Source organism: Falco cherrug, chromosome 1 (genome assembly GCF_023634085.1).
Source record: "Falco cherrug isolate bFalChe1 chromosome 1, bFalChe1.pri, whole genome shotgun sequence".
Lineage (NCBI taxonomy): Eukaryota > Metazoa > Chordata > Aves > Falconiformes > Falconidae > Falco > Falco cherrug.
Window position 1 is genome coordinate 111,185,477 of NC_073697.1, and position 14,090 is coordinate 111,199,566.

At 36.3% G+C, this 14,090-nt stretch overlaps 1 protein-coding gene across 4 annotated transcripts in view; it reads left to right on the forward strand.

Moving 5' to 3' along the window:
• Positions 1–14,090, forward strand: part of USP32 (ubiquitin specific peptidase 32) — an 81,106-nt gene that overhangs the window by 15,944 nt on the left and 51,072 nt on the right. For all 4 annotated transcript variants that reach the window (XM_055719810.1, XM_055719797.1, XM_055719802.1 and 1 more), the window contains exon 2: positions 6,990–7,117. In XM_055719810.1, the coding sequence (XP_055575785.1) occupies positions 7,055–7,117 (63 nt within the window). In that variant the 5' untranslated portion in view covers positions 6,990–7,054. The remainder of the gene's footprint in view (positions 1–6,989; positions 7,118–14,090) is intronic.

Consider the following 14,090-nt stretch of genomic DNA (forward strand, 5'->3'; position numbering starts at 1 on the left):
TATAGTAGCCATGGCAGATTAACTCCACCTACCCTAAGTTAAACTATTGGGATTCTGTCCTTTTTATTGATTAAAGCAGCTTCTCAGTGTAGTAGCTTATAGTACTTTTACAGAGTATCTTAGATCATTTATCAAACATCTGTCTGATGTAGGCTGGAACTTATATTCATTTTAGTGTTGAGACAATTAAGACATGGAGAGGTTAAGTGTCTCTTGCCTGAATGTCAGGCAGTATTAAAAGACTTCAAATGCTATGCTTTTATTCTTATTCTTTAGTCCAACAGACAACTGTATGCTTTTTGAAAGCTGCGTTTTGTATCTCATACTCTATCACCACAGCATTTTACATCATTGTGCTCAGATTTTGAAGGGCAGGGGAAGAAGCATTGTAAGGGAAGGTATTTTGGTGGCTTGTCTGACTTCCGTAATAAATAGTAAATGGGAATTTAAAACACATATCCTGTGCGCTCTCTCATTGCACATGTCACAGACAAGGTATATAGTAGTTATGTTATATAAGCTGTAACAAATTCATTAAGCCTGACTAACCGCTTCTTCTAACCTTTAGACAAGCTCCCTTCAAAATGTGTATTTGTTTCTTGTAATGCTTAACATGTGCATGTAAACTGTTGCAACTTAAGCAGCAGTGCTTGCTTGTAATATTTGATGTTGCTTCCCTTCAGTGCATCTGTAAATCTTTAAACTTCTTTGCAAGGGTGTTGGAAAGGAGCCATGTGCTGAAAGATGGGAAGGTAAGTTACTCTGTTCATTCTTGCTTTAGGTGCAAGCTAGTTACTTGTGCCAAGCAGAGACTGTGGTGCATGGCGCTTCTTGTGTTCTTGACCTCAGTGGTGTTCCTAATGTTGCATCATTAAAAAAAAAAAAAAAAGGCAGATTTTAACTACTTTCTTACAGTATTTAACTAAAACCTACTATTGAGGTAATTTGTACAAACCTTAGCTTAGATTCATGAGTCTCTAAGGAAGATTGCAATGTAGGTACTTTGATTACTGAGGAATTGGCTTTGATATAACCATTTTCTTCTATCTCTTTTCCCAAAGCAGGAAGTGAACAAACAAAAGTATCAATATTAGGTGTATTTAGTTATGTAGTCATATTTTTATGATGACTCATAATAAATTTCACTAGCAGTCTTGTAACATCCAAGTAACTTTTGCTGAGACAAGTATTTGCTTCCCAACTTGCTGAGTTTTGCACAGATGTTTGTTGCATAAAGTTGTCCTGTGCTTTTCAGTATGACCTTTGTCTTGAAGCGACAGAGGTTGTGCTGTACATTGAACCATACATTATTCACAATGTATTTTAAAACTTTCCAAGATAAAGACAAGAAGATGGGGGTGGGATTAGTGGTACAGGATGTGGGAAGAAAAGTTTCTCAAGTGAACAGAGAATGTAAAACTGTAAAACTTGCCAAAGCTCCACTCTGAGGGTTGATTTCCTCCAGCTTAGTTTAGTTAAACAGAACTTCGGGTACATCTGAAGTTAAAGTAAAACATTACAGAAGGGCTAGCAAAAAGAATAGTATCTGCTGCTTGAAGAGAAACATTGTGATATATCGCTTTATGTACACTATTTGGGCTATAGTTTTTATACAACAGGCTTTAAATTTGAGAGTAGTTGGTTAAGCACATGTAAATATTACAGAATTTGAGTACTAGACAGTAAATGCTTTAGATAATTAACCCTGGTTTTACACACCCCTCTTAGTTTTAAGAAGGAGGGCAGTAACTTCAGCTGTGTTCCCTGCCTTCCTTTTCAAGTGGAACATAGATACCCACATTCTGAACATTAGATACTAACATTAGGCTTCTACATAAATTTAATGTGTTTTTTCTGAGACAGATTCCCTGCAGCTGCCATTTGTATCAGTGACACAGGTGGTGAGGATCCCCTCAAGTCAGTTTTATATGGGTGGCAAAATAAGGTTTAAGTCTAGAGCTGGACACCTAGGTTTCAGATACAGTGTTATTCTAAAAGGAAAACTCCAGAATGACGTGGTGATAAATATGTGGAGTGAAAGCAGTGCAGAGAGGGTGGTTTCCAGTACGGAACTGTTTTGGAAGGCCCTACACAAATCATTACCTGGACAGACGTGAATTTAAAAAAAATAGTAGAGTCATAAATCCATATAAACATCATTATGTTTAAGTAACACTATTAAACTAAAAAAAACCTCAGCAGTTGGATGAGCTGAAGGTTTGTTACAATTACTTTAAGTTGCAGTGACATTTTTAGCTGAGACTGCATGGTTTCACTTAAACTTTATTAAGAAAACTGGAGCTGGAATATTCCCTAGAGAGTTAGATGCAGCACTGATCTTCTGTTAAACTGTCTTTAACTTTATTTGAAACTGCCCAACTAAGGCAGCGTTGAAGAGGTTTGTGTTGGTAAAGTTACCTTGACAGAATGACATAGCCTGTGACTTTTCCTTGTGTGGAAAAGACTGTTTGTTTCAGCAGTGGTTTTTGGAAGTGGGCAGATACATTTTTTAGAATTAGAATACAGTATCTGGCTATTGAAACTTGCTTTTATTATTTTGAATTGGAACCTTGCAATAAAAAGTAAGCTTCTATAGCCTTGAGGTGTAAAGAATTTGGGGCGCATTTCCAATTGCATTACGTTCTCTGCAATAATATTGAGGTTGTGCCACCTATTATTGGCAGGAGAAATGTGGAGATGGCTTTTGCTGTGTTGACTACCATAAACTTATTTTGGGAAGTCTTACGTGTTCTGTTTTTAACTCTCAGGTTATGAATGCACCATTGTATCTGATAGTGTAGTGTCTGTCTTAACTGTCTAGTGAGAGCAGCTTGTGAATGGACTTTTCTTAGGTGTTTGTAGACATCTGTCTCCTGAAGGTGTTTGGTAAGACAGTGCCTTTGGAAAAAGTTAATATACTTAATGAAGGAACTTAGGTCAGTGTAGGGAACAGGGTTGTTGACGTACATTTACATTTGAAGGTGGGATTAAAAATATCTCCATGGTCTGTGATACTTGCTGCATAGAACTTGTGGAACAGAGGGGGAAAAAAGGTTAATTGTGGGAATGTGAGTATTCTAATCTTTAGTATTATTATAGTAATAGATGTATTGCTTCTAGAAATGTTACTTGCATAATTTAAGACTCTAGTTTTATTTCCTCTCAACATGCCGTCATGTTATATCTCTGTGTTGAGTAATTGGTACTTTGGTGTTGGGATTTTGTATTGAAATGGTTTATTTGTCTTCCAGACTCACAGTAAACATTGATAGTATCTTTGATTTATACTCTGCTGATTTTAGTAGTACTTCCATGTGCCTGGATCTAAATGTATAATGAACTTACTTTTACAAAGCTTTGCAGATAATTTTAAATGGCCAGCATCAGTCATTTTAATGTGTGCTGAGGAAGGAATGGAAGTAATTACCTTTCCTGTAATTCCATGCTCTGTTTTGTAGTTTCTGCATGCAAACAATAATATTTAGTGGTCTCTAGCACTAATAACTTAATCTTGAAATGTAACGTCGATTAGCAGTATCAACTTATCTACTATTAAATGATAAATTGACAGTTCTTTTTGAAGGCCTTGGTAGTGTTGATTGACAAGCCTTCTTCCCAACCTTCTCCTCACCTTCAGTAGGAGTTCTGTCACTTCTGTGTTTCACGGTAGCTATGTATGTGTGGCAATTTCCTATTCTTGACCACTGCCTGAAGTACACACTTGGCAGTCGTGGGTGCTCTAGGAAGCAGTGATGACTGCTGCCTGCAGTGCTCTTGGGAGTACACGTTACTCCCAAGATGTAGTCGGTCAAAGTTTCATCGCTCTGCTTGTCTTCTTTACTCAATACAGTGAGACCTATTTGCTTAGAGGCCTTCTCTGTCCTGCAACACTGCAAAACAGCAACTCTACCAGGGTTAAATTAATTCACTGCTCTTTGTTGCGTCAGTTTAGCGCAAGAAGTAACTGCTTTATGCAGTTCTGTCACCAGAAAGGTGGTTGCGTTTCAGTGACTCGGAGCATACGATGTTTCATGCACTTGGGAATGTAAGGTGCTACATAAAATATCTCTGGAGTACTAATATGGTCTGCGGTTAAGGTTGTCAGATTACAAATTACTTTTAATTTCTGTTAGCACAGGTAAATCTCAAAGGAAGGGCCAGTAAATTTTATGATTATGAAGGTACTTGACTGACTAAAATCACTTCATATTCTAGCCTATTACATATCACTTTTATTGGATAAATAAAATTTTCTATTAAAACAGTAATTGGAAGTTTTACGTGGCAATGGGCTGTTGTATTTTGTTTAATTAATCCTAGAAGAAACTTGCACACAAGTATAACTCAGCAAGATTGTACTTGTGTTCCTGTTGCGAAGTGCTTTTGCAGCAAGTCGGCTCAGCAGTGACAGCAGCTGGAAGGTAACGAGAGTTGTGCAAAACTGCTCTGCCCCGAAATTGCGGGGATTGCTGGTGCAGCACAGATACAGCACTGTGCTGATGTGCATCTGAGTTCACGCAGAGCCGCCTCTGCTGCTCTGCGCTATGATGTCATGCTGGGGAGAAGCTTTAAGGACTTGGATCAAGGGACACAAAATGAGTAGTTATAAATAAATGTTGGGGAAAAAAATAATTTTGCTCAAAATTTCTAGTGAAAATTATTTGGATTTTCTGTGCAGCCAGGAAACTAAACCTGGAAACGCCGGTAATGACGCAATGTTCTATTAAGTGGCTGTATATGTTGTGTATGTTTCAAGCTTCTTTTTACAGTAAGAAATAATCATGTTACTTGAAAGTCTATTATAATATGTGTAAAGCTTTAAGCATCTGGTTAGTTAATGCTTTGTTTGCATATAAACTTTTTTGCCAAATGACCACAAACCAGATTGGATTAATGGGTGAGTAGTTCAAAAAAATTAACAGAGGGGGAGAAAAAAACCTGGTTCGTAGAGTCTGGTTTTATTAAAATTGTGTGTGTGCGTGCACATGCATATAACAAAATAAATCAGCTTTCTTCAAAGAACTGTTGCTAGATTTTGTGTAGGGTCTAGGTTGTTGCTTTACCTTGCCAAAATAATGAAGCCAGAAGCTACCTCTTAGCAATCCCAAGCTTTTACTCTTCAAAGATGTGGTGGGGAGTTGTTCCTGTTGGCTGAAAAGTTGCTGTAGTTTCGTTGTACATAGGGGGTGTGGAGGAGACAAGGCGAAGCATCCCTCTGATTGAGAAGTTCTGTTAATTTCTTGCAAGGGTTTGGAGGAAATGCTGTGGCATGAAGGTTCGTTTCTTTGCAGAATCTTCATTTTTCTTCCTGTTTCTGTAATTCAAAATGTTGCTTCAGGTTGTAAATATTGTATCTGAGAGTCTGTTTCACCTTAGCTAGGGAAAATCTTGGAGGAAAACTTTGGTGTGCCGAACAGTGTTTGAGCATTCATTAGAGCATCCCATGTAAAGACACAAAGAAAGAAAATGACTCTGTGGACAGATGTTAATGTGAAATAGGGGAATTTAAACACCATATAAGCCAGGTAACAGTTATACCAACATTCTTCTGCCACATAATTAAAGTAAACTTGTTTTATTAAAACAAGCTATGTGATGAGAATATCTTGAGTCTGTCTTTGGCCAAATCCCTGCTAATTAATGGCACCAGTGCTGTGTGGCTCATACTTCAGGTTTGTTTCTTAGATCCTTTGATTTTATTTTTTTTCTGTTCAAAAATACCCAGAATCTGTAACAAAATTTTAAAAGAACCATAACCTGATTTCTGTTTTCAAACACAGTTGTTAAGTGAAGACATTAGTCTGTTTCAATGTTGACTAGGATTAAAATTAGGGACGAGTATTTCAGTGTGATTTACTTTTAAGGAGTAATTTTTTTTTTTTGATGAATGAATTAATTGAAATGTAGAAGTTTTAAAGAGAGTGCTTGGATTAAGCTCTCAAGTGTTCTGTTTTATTTTGGCTAACAAAAAGCTTGACAAGCTTTTGGCCATGTCAGCGTTGTTTCTGTCTAGCTTGTTATATCAGGGTAAGGAAAATGCCTTACTATAAATACAGTGAAACAGCTTTCATGTACAGCATCATTTCTTTTGGCTTCTAGGTGGTAAATAGGTCTTTCTGCACTATGTATTAACTTACATGGGATCCAGGTCATGGTGTGTTACTCTCTGCAACTTGATTTTTGACAAAGGACTTGTTTTGTTCAGTGAGATACTTCCCTTCTTAAACACTTTGTTAGAAGGTTGCTTTATGCTTGTAAAACCTGAAAGCAGTCTCTGCTTTTCAGGAAGCTCATGTGCAAGTATAAATGGGATGTCATGAAACTTTTCACATTTACAGATTGTGAACAAGTTTGAACAGATTTTAGCTGGCAAGAAGATTTTGACTGTGCAGGATAATCTTAGGTGAAGAAATACATTTAGTCCAAAGTTTAGCTGTAGTATTCCTGTCAAATTCATGCTTCGCTGTACTGTCTTATGAGCATGTAAGTGGTGATTAAATATATTTTCTTATATACAGAAAGGTAGACTGGTTGCTAGATGAAACTACTTGAAGCATGCTGCTGGAGCTGCTCTTAATAATATTCATCACTTTTGGCTACAGATCATTTCTCTGGCTTACACGCAATGTAAAATTGATCATAAAGCAAGCTTATTTTCCTTTTGTGTGACAATAATGGTGTTTAATTTAGAAAAAATTGTAATATGCTATTGTAGTCAGAGAAAACTTAGGCAGTGAACTGTTAAAATCATTGATGGTAACCTTAGGTCTACTTCACTTCCCTCTTTTGGGGAAGGTTCGATTATCAGATCTCATTTTGTAGTAGTCAGATTTTCCACTATTTAGGTGAAATCATGCATTTAATTTCTTCTTATCTTTTTATTGGGAAGGGAAATTAAGGCATATAGGATTTTGAGAGTCCTTAAGGTATTAGATTTCTATGTCATCTTTACTGATCAAATTTTTTTTTTCATTCTCCTCACTCAACAGTTACAGACATAGAGCTAAAGCGACTGAAAGATGCTTTCAAGAGAACTTGTGGACTCTCATATTATATGACTCAACAGTGCTTCATCAGGGAAGTTCTTGGTGATGGAGTCCCTCCAAAAGTTGCTGAGGTAATCTATAAACTTGCTGGTTTTCTGGGGAGGCATACGTGGTTGATAATGTACACCTATAGATGTGCACACACAAATATGGCTCTACAGATACATGATATGATTTAATTTCCCTTTTGCCTGCAATATCACAATGTACATTATCTATCTGAAGATAATATTCCAGACTTGGATCATGGGTTGTCAGTGATGTGTGCTTGACTGAGCTACTGATCTGTCCCAACTAATAAGTGGCAGATGACTTTGAATAAACCTGAAGGTCCAGATGTAGATTTGGGGAGGTAAAATGGGAAATTTTAACACTCTATATAGCCATTATAATGGAGGATTTTATTTACTCTGGAGTTACACTTGCTGTTGGTTTCTCTGAGATTCCATTGGCTTTTACTTTGTTTTCTAAAGTGCATATTAATCTCTACAAGCTCTTAACAATAATTTCATGTATAATAAATGTATAAATGAACTGAAGAATACCCAGAATCAAAATATGCTACATGGATATAAATTCTGTATGCATATTAATGTTTGAAAGATTATTTTCTTTCATAGTGTTGCTTCTGTCTTGACAGAGAAATTAAATTATTGTTGGTAGAGAGGAAAAAGATTAGACAAACCTTTCAAATGATATCTTGCTCCATGTCATTTCTAATCACAGCTTCTATTTCTGGTGTCTTCAGTGTTATTGACCTCACAGGCAGCATAAAAGTCTTCTAGTATTGTTTAGATAATGTGAATAGTGAAGTGTGCATTGCTAAATGTTTTAACGCTGTGGTAGAATTACTTTTTTTCTAAGCTTAACCATTTATCCATTCTTTTGTCTGTTTTTTCTAAGTGTTGCCAAAGAGGGGGATATAGTTAACAGTTTGATTTTATTTTTTCCTTTTTAATGTGGGTATTCAAGCACTTAACAGGAAAAATTGCAATGTGTGTTAGTGCTATCTAATTAAAGTATATGATCTGCCCGTAGCTTAAAACAGGTCTTCAGTATTCATTTCTGTATGTGTCGTCTGGATGCTTTGACTGTTAGTAGCCCATAAAACGAAACAAAAAATGTATCCCAAACCATATACAGTTGGTTTGAAATAATATAATATGTTAAGAATTTTACTTTGTGAGTTAACTTGTACTTTTTTTTTATCCCTTTTATACCAGTCTTAAGGATCAAATTACTGATTTGCATGAAGTCAACTTTTGGTGACAAATAGAGACTCTGGGTTTTCAAACGTCTGCTGGCTACCTTCTGCTTAATTTTTTTAAAATCTCCCCTTAAAGACACGATTTTAGTGATGACTATCTCTTTTTACGCTCATTATAGTTATACTGCAGTTCTTGGTTTGCTGGTGGTGAAATAAAATTAATGGAAGAATTATAATTGCTTTTTGATGTCGATGTGCCCATTTTGATGACATCGCAGAATTCTGGTACAAATTACTGTGTACTTACACTATTCATATTTAGGCAATGCAGTAGTCATATCTGTGAGCTTGAACACTGTAAATTCGGATTTGATCCTGCTCATACTGTTGAGAGATGTGTTTTAATTCCTGGCTTCAGGATGTGGAAAGGCAGGCAAAGTCATCAGGCAGCTTAAAGCCTTGCTCTGAGTTTTCAGCCTTTCAATCATTAAAACTGATCATTTTGAGCCTCAGATTGCTGGGCTGTCTTCTCTGCATTGTTTTGAATAATAGTTTTTCATATCTGAGTAGTGATAGGCCTTCAGGAATTCATTAAATTAAAAACACAGAGTTTTAAAGCAGGGACATAAACTAGAGAATTGAAGCCAGTGGAACTTTGGTCAAACAATTTGCATGATTGTCATGCACACAAAATATTTTTTAAATGTTCAGGACAGTAATGTTCTGAAAGGATCTCTTGGAAAAATGGAGTTGAAGATATTAATAAAATGAAACTGAGATGTGCTGTCTTTGCGTTGTTTTAACTGCAGGAAAGCTGGTCTAGTGGAGAGATGTATGAACACGGGAATTACTTTTAAATCTAAGGAAATAATGCAATTACCGTATGCAGTTGTAGGCACCTTAATATAAAAAATATTGTCCACAGGAGGTGATAATATTTCAAGAAAGCATTTTTAGTAGCTTTGTATTTTAGACTGAGGAGGAGAGGAACGTTGAGAAAGGACCTCCTACCTTTGGCCTGTGCAGTCATTTCAATGACTAATTAGTTTTATACCTTTTATATGTACCTACATATATTATAATTGTGAGACAGCTTATACACAGCATTCTGTGATACTTACTAAGTAGTTAAATGTCAGTGCATCTTTTTCTCCAAATGTGACCTAATTGGTTAACAAGCAGCAGTCTAAGTAATGCAAAGAGAAGAGGGATGATGCTAGCACGGACACGAAGGACACATTGAAGAGGCTGCCAATAGAACAAGAACACAGGCTTCTCAAGGGCTGGGAGAGAAGAGGGGTCATAAGAATAAAATCAGGAAAGAATTCAGGACATTTTATATGCTGTAGAGAAAGGAGCCAAAATATAATGCCTTGAGCATCCTCTCCTACTCTTCCAGCAGGCTTACTTCTAGAGTGTATGGGCACAGGGCCAGGGATTTGGACCTCAAGGGAACAGTTTGTATAGACTGTTTTTAACAGAAGAGGAACCAGATTGTTATACCTTCAGTTATCCATGAAACACAACACATCAGACTGAAATTTTATTTAAAAAAAAAAAAAAAAAAAGAAGATTGTGTACCATATTATTATACTAAATTGTACATGCGGAAATGAAAATTGCTATCATACTGTCTGGGTGTGGCTATTTTAAGTAAAGGTGTAACCATATTAAGTAATTTTGGACAATACAAAATTGCATCATAGTTTGATGGTGCATCTTATTAGAAGTTTTCCAAATAGCACATTAAGGTGAAAAACTGTGCAGCTCCTTCCTTAGAAATGCAAACTAATCTCCCTTATATACTGTGATATAACTATTCAGTGTTCATAAACTCTTCCCAAAGAATGATTAAGCAGCTAAATTCAAAGTAGTGCTAGATGCCTATGGCTGCAATTACATAACCTATGTTAAATACTAATACATTGGACATTATCCATAGAATTCCCTTTCTGTGTTTGTATCATGATCAGTCAATGTGTTATGTTCAAATAATGTATAAATGTAATATTTGGTATTCAGCTGGTGTCATAACTGAGATGTACAGAGTTCAACAGAAGCAAGTGGAAAAACTCAGAAATGGGTATGAGTTACAAATGTGCTTTCAGATTGATGGAGAGAAGATACAGCTTTATTTGAGTTGGTTTATGAAATAGCTGTTAGAAAAGTCTCAAAGCATAGAAGGGCTAAATGTGAGTGGTGGAGAATAAAGGGTAAGGAAAAGTTACTATTTTATTAGAATTTATAGAAGAAAAACAGTGATTTCTCATTTGTTCAATTTGGGTTTTTTTGGTCTTGCAAGTCTTGTTAATCTGAAATGTAAGAATTCCCTTCTGTTTTGTGCTCTTCATGGGGTTTTTTTGATCAAAATTAGTTATATTAAGACTTCAACTATAATGGGTGGCAGAGATAACTGCATAGTTTTAAAAAAGTAATGATTCCAATGTAATATAAAGGTAAATTGCTTACATATGTGGTGTAGCCTTGAAGGCATCTTGTGAAATCAGAATGATTAGATGTAGAAAGTGTGGAATTCAGATCTCTGCCATGACATTGTCCATGAAGCATATACAATCATTGTGGCAAATAGAGCACAAATTTAGTTTTAATAATTTAGCCCTTGAAGCATTTGTAAATGTATTAAACTTCAGTAATAGAAGAGGATGATCTGAGCACCCTATGGGAAGTTAATGTATTTAGGTAGCACTGTGTCTTACAGTGGAATGAAACTGCAGGTTCTACATAATTTTTCTGCAGAATTAGATCATTCTGTATTATCGGCCTCATTTACGTTTACTTGCCTTCAGACTTCTTTTAATACTCTTAAGTGGATAGCAATGAAAAGTGATAGCTTGATGGGTGGACAAGGAAGGGATTTATGGAAGGTAACATACAGAGAACTATATTGAGGTAAGTGTCTTCGGGGAATCTGCTTCAGTGTTATGTCTGGTAATAATTGTGATAGAGAGGTGAACAAAATTTTAGAATTTTTTACTACTTTGCTGCTTGATGCTTCTTCGGAGGTTGTCTAGAACGCCTTCTGCAAATGAATTCTGCTAGTCTGCTTCCTATTGCTGGAAAGGCACCTTGTTATACCCAAAACATAAAAGGCAGTTGCAAATTAATGTAGTTAGTCTGTGTTAGGTATTTCCTTCTCTTCTTTTTGCCACTACAGCACTGGATGGCTTAGTCAGATCTATCCTGTGCCCTTGCCAGGCCCACTGCTGGTTTTATTTGGTCACTCCCAGTCCTGGCTTAATTTTCACTTGAGGTGGAAGCCACACCTGAGATACCAAGAGCAGTGACTCATTCCCGTGGCTCTGGTATTCAGCTTTCTTCATCTTCCCTTCACTTGTGCTTGAGGATTCTGGCTGTTGCACTGTGATTGCTGTTACTGGAGGGCAAAGAGGGGGATAGAAAGAGGGATTTTAGTTGCAGTAACTTTCTTCTTGTTTCACTTAACCTTGTGAACCTCTTGTTGAATCCCAGCTCGTTTCAGCTGAGGAACTTGAGGAAACACAGATCTGTCTGACCTTTGTCACTGGACATTTCTGAAGCTCTTTTTTGAGCCCTACAACATTATACTGAAGAGATTCAAAGGAGTCATATGCCAGCCTCTGCAGATGTGGAAGTTATTAGGCATATAATATATTTGTTGGGAATTTTCAGCTGATTTCTTCTGCCTTTTTTTAATAGGAAAAACTACAGATTCAGAGCTGCCTAGTGACTTTATTGCACCCGCTTACAGAGGTTTCCTCTAACTGCTGTCAGTTTGTTTCCATCTTTACTCAGATCTGTCTCTGAAAAGTGTCAGATTACTGTCAGTTTGTGATTTACGAGTAATTTAGTATGAAACATTATTGAAAGTGATTAAACTGCTAAGGAAGATAAATTTTCATTTTTAATAACAAATAGTGGTCAGCAGATGATCTCAAAAGCTGTTCTTTTTAACAGTGCAGTAAGATTTTGCTTTCTCTTATGTCTTTTTCCAGTGTTCAGCTATTTGTTTTAAGGTAAATAAACCTTTTTGGCAACAAATTTTGCTACATGTTTCTTTATCGGTATAAAAGACGCAGATTCTTTTGAAGTGCTCTACTGATTTTTTAGCTTACAGTTAGAATAACAAATATTGACAGCTGTTAGTTCATTGGTGAACAATTTCCTGACATATAGATCTGCATCAGTGTGATGGTAAATTTTTTTCCAGTCTTATTTTGGGAGACACGCATTCACATTTTGCAAGGGGATTTCAGCCTGTTGAGAAGTGGATCCCTCCTTATTACACTTTGTTGTAGTGTTGTGCTCTGTGACTCCTTTGAAGGGCACAACTGATAACAGACTGCACTTGATTACACATGGTAGTGTATAGAAGTTCTCTTGTAATATTTGAAATGTCATTTATGTAGTTATTTTGTACCAGTTTCACAGTCAACTTAATCCTGGCTACTTATTCTCACCTTGAGGTCACCTAATTTGGGCTAGATTAATGAAACCTGATAATAGAAATGGTTAGTTCAGACCCAGGTTGGCTCCCTTGATTTCATTCATAGTTGTGCTGCATGAATGTTTGTTTGTAGATGTTTATAAATGTAGATGTTGGAAGTGGAGTGTGGGTGGGAATGAGTGGCTAGGGGCAGGGGAAAAGCTAGCAGTGGTTTAAAACAGCAGTTAAACTACAGTGTTGAGAGAGACAGAAGATGGAAGTACATAAAAGAAAATTAACTGTAGGCAGTAGGTGTCTGCAAAGAGGTAAAATTCTAACTGTACTTTAATGTAGTTTTGATTTATATTTTTAAACCTGGTTTAGAATTATTCCCGTGTTTTTTTCAAAGAGAAATTTATTAACTAGAGTGTTCACTGGATACATCCAGTAGGTTTATGATCCTGTTTCTGCTGTTTGTGGGAGTTCCTCATACAGTGGTAGATTTTGTGCTGTAACAACTTTTAAACGTCCTAATTGACATGAGAATTTCTACACCCCTGTAGTGATTTTGTTTTATGATGGTTTAAAAGTAGATTGTTTTGATGTGTTTAAAACTGTAACTTGTTAGGTAGATTCACAGGATGTCACACACTTAAGTTAATGTTAGTGTGCACTTTTTCCAGCACTGCTAATAGTCTAGAAGACAAGTGTCACTCCAGTTGCACATACCATCTCTCACTGTTGCCTTCTAATCATCTGTGAATGTAAATGTTTCCTGATGGTTATGGTGGAAGCTTAAAAAAAAATAAATAGTGTGTTAATTCTGCAGATGGGTGGATTTTTGCCTGTGGGGGCCCCAATGTGTCATGGCTTCTTTGGTAGGCTTGCAAAAAACCCCTAAAGTTTATTATGCAAGCGTTTGTAGTTTCAAAGGGAAAAAAGACACAACAGAGCTTAAGAGGTCAAAAGAAGTTAAAAATATTGCTTTAGCTGTTTAGGATTGTGTCTGGTTGTAGTTCATATATTTAAAAACAGATGGGGGAAAGAGATAGAGGGTGGTAGTTAAGATCTGTGGAGTTTCATCCCATGGCTTACTAATGTGTCACTTTGCTTTGTGGGTGATACACAAAATAGTGAATCCAGCCACAATAATTCTGAAGCTCTGTTAACCTCTGAAGTCTGCTGCTGTTGCTATTTGGCTAAATTCTCCTATAAAGATTATACTCAGGGCTTTACTGGAGAAAAATTAAAAAGCAGTGCATAACTGTGTGTGCATGTCCTGGTTTTAATATTGTTTATTTAGAACATAATTCAGATGCAAGCAAAGAAAATACAATTTAAAATGTGCATAACACTTTTCTTAATAGAAGTTGATCTCTGTTCCTTTATTTTTCCCTCTGAAAAAGTTATATAA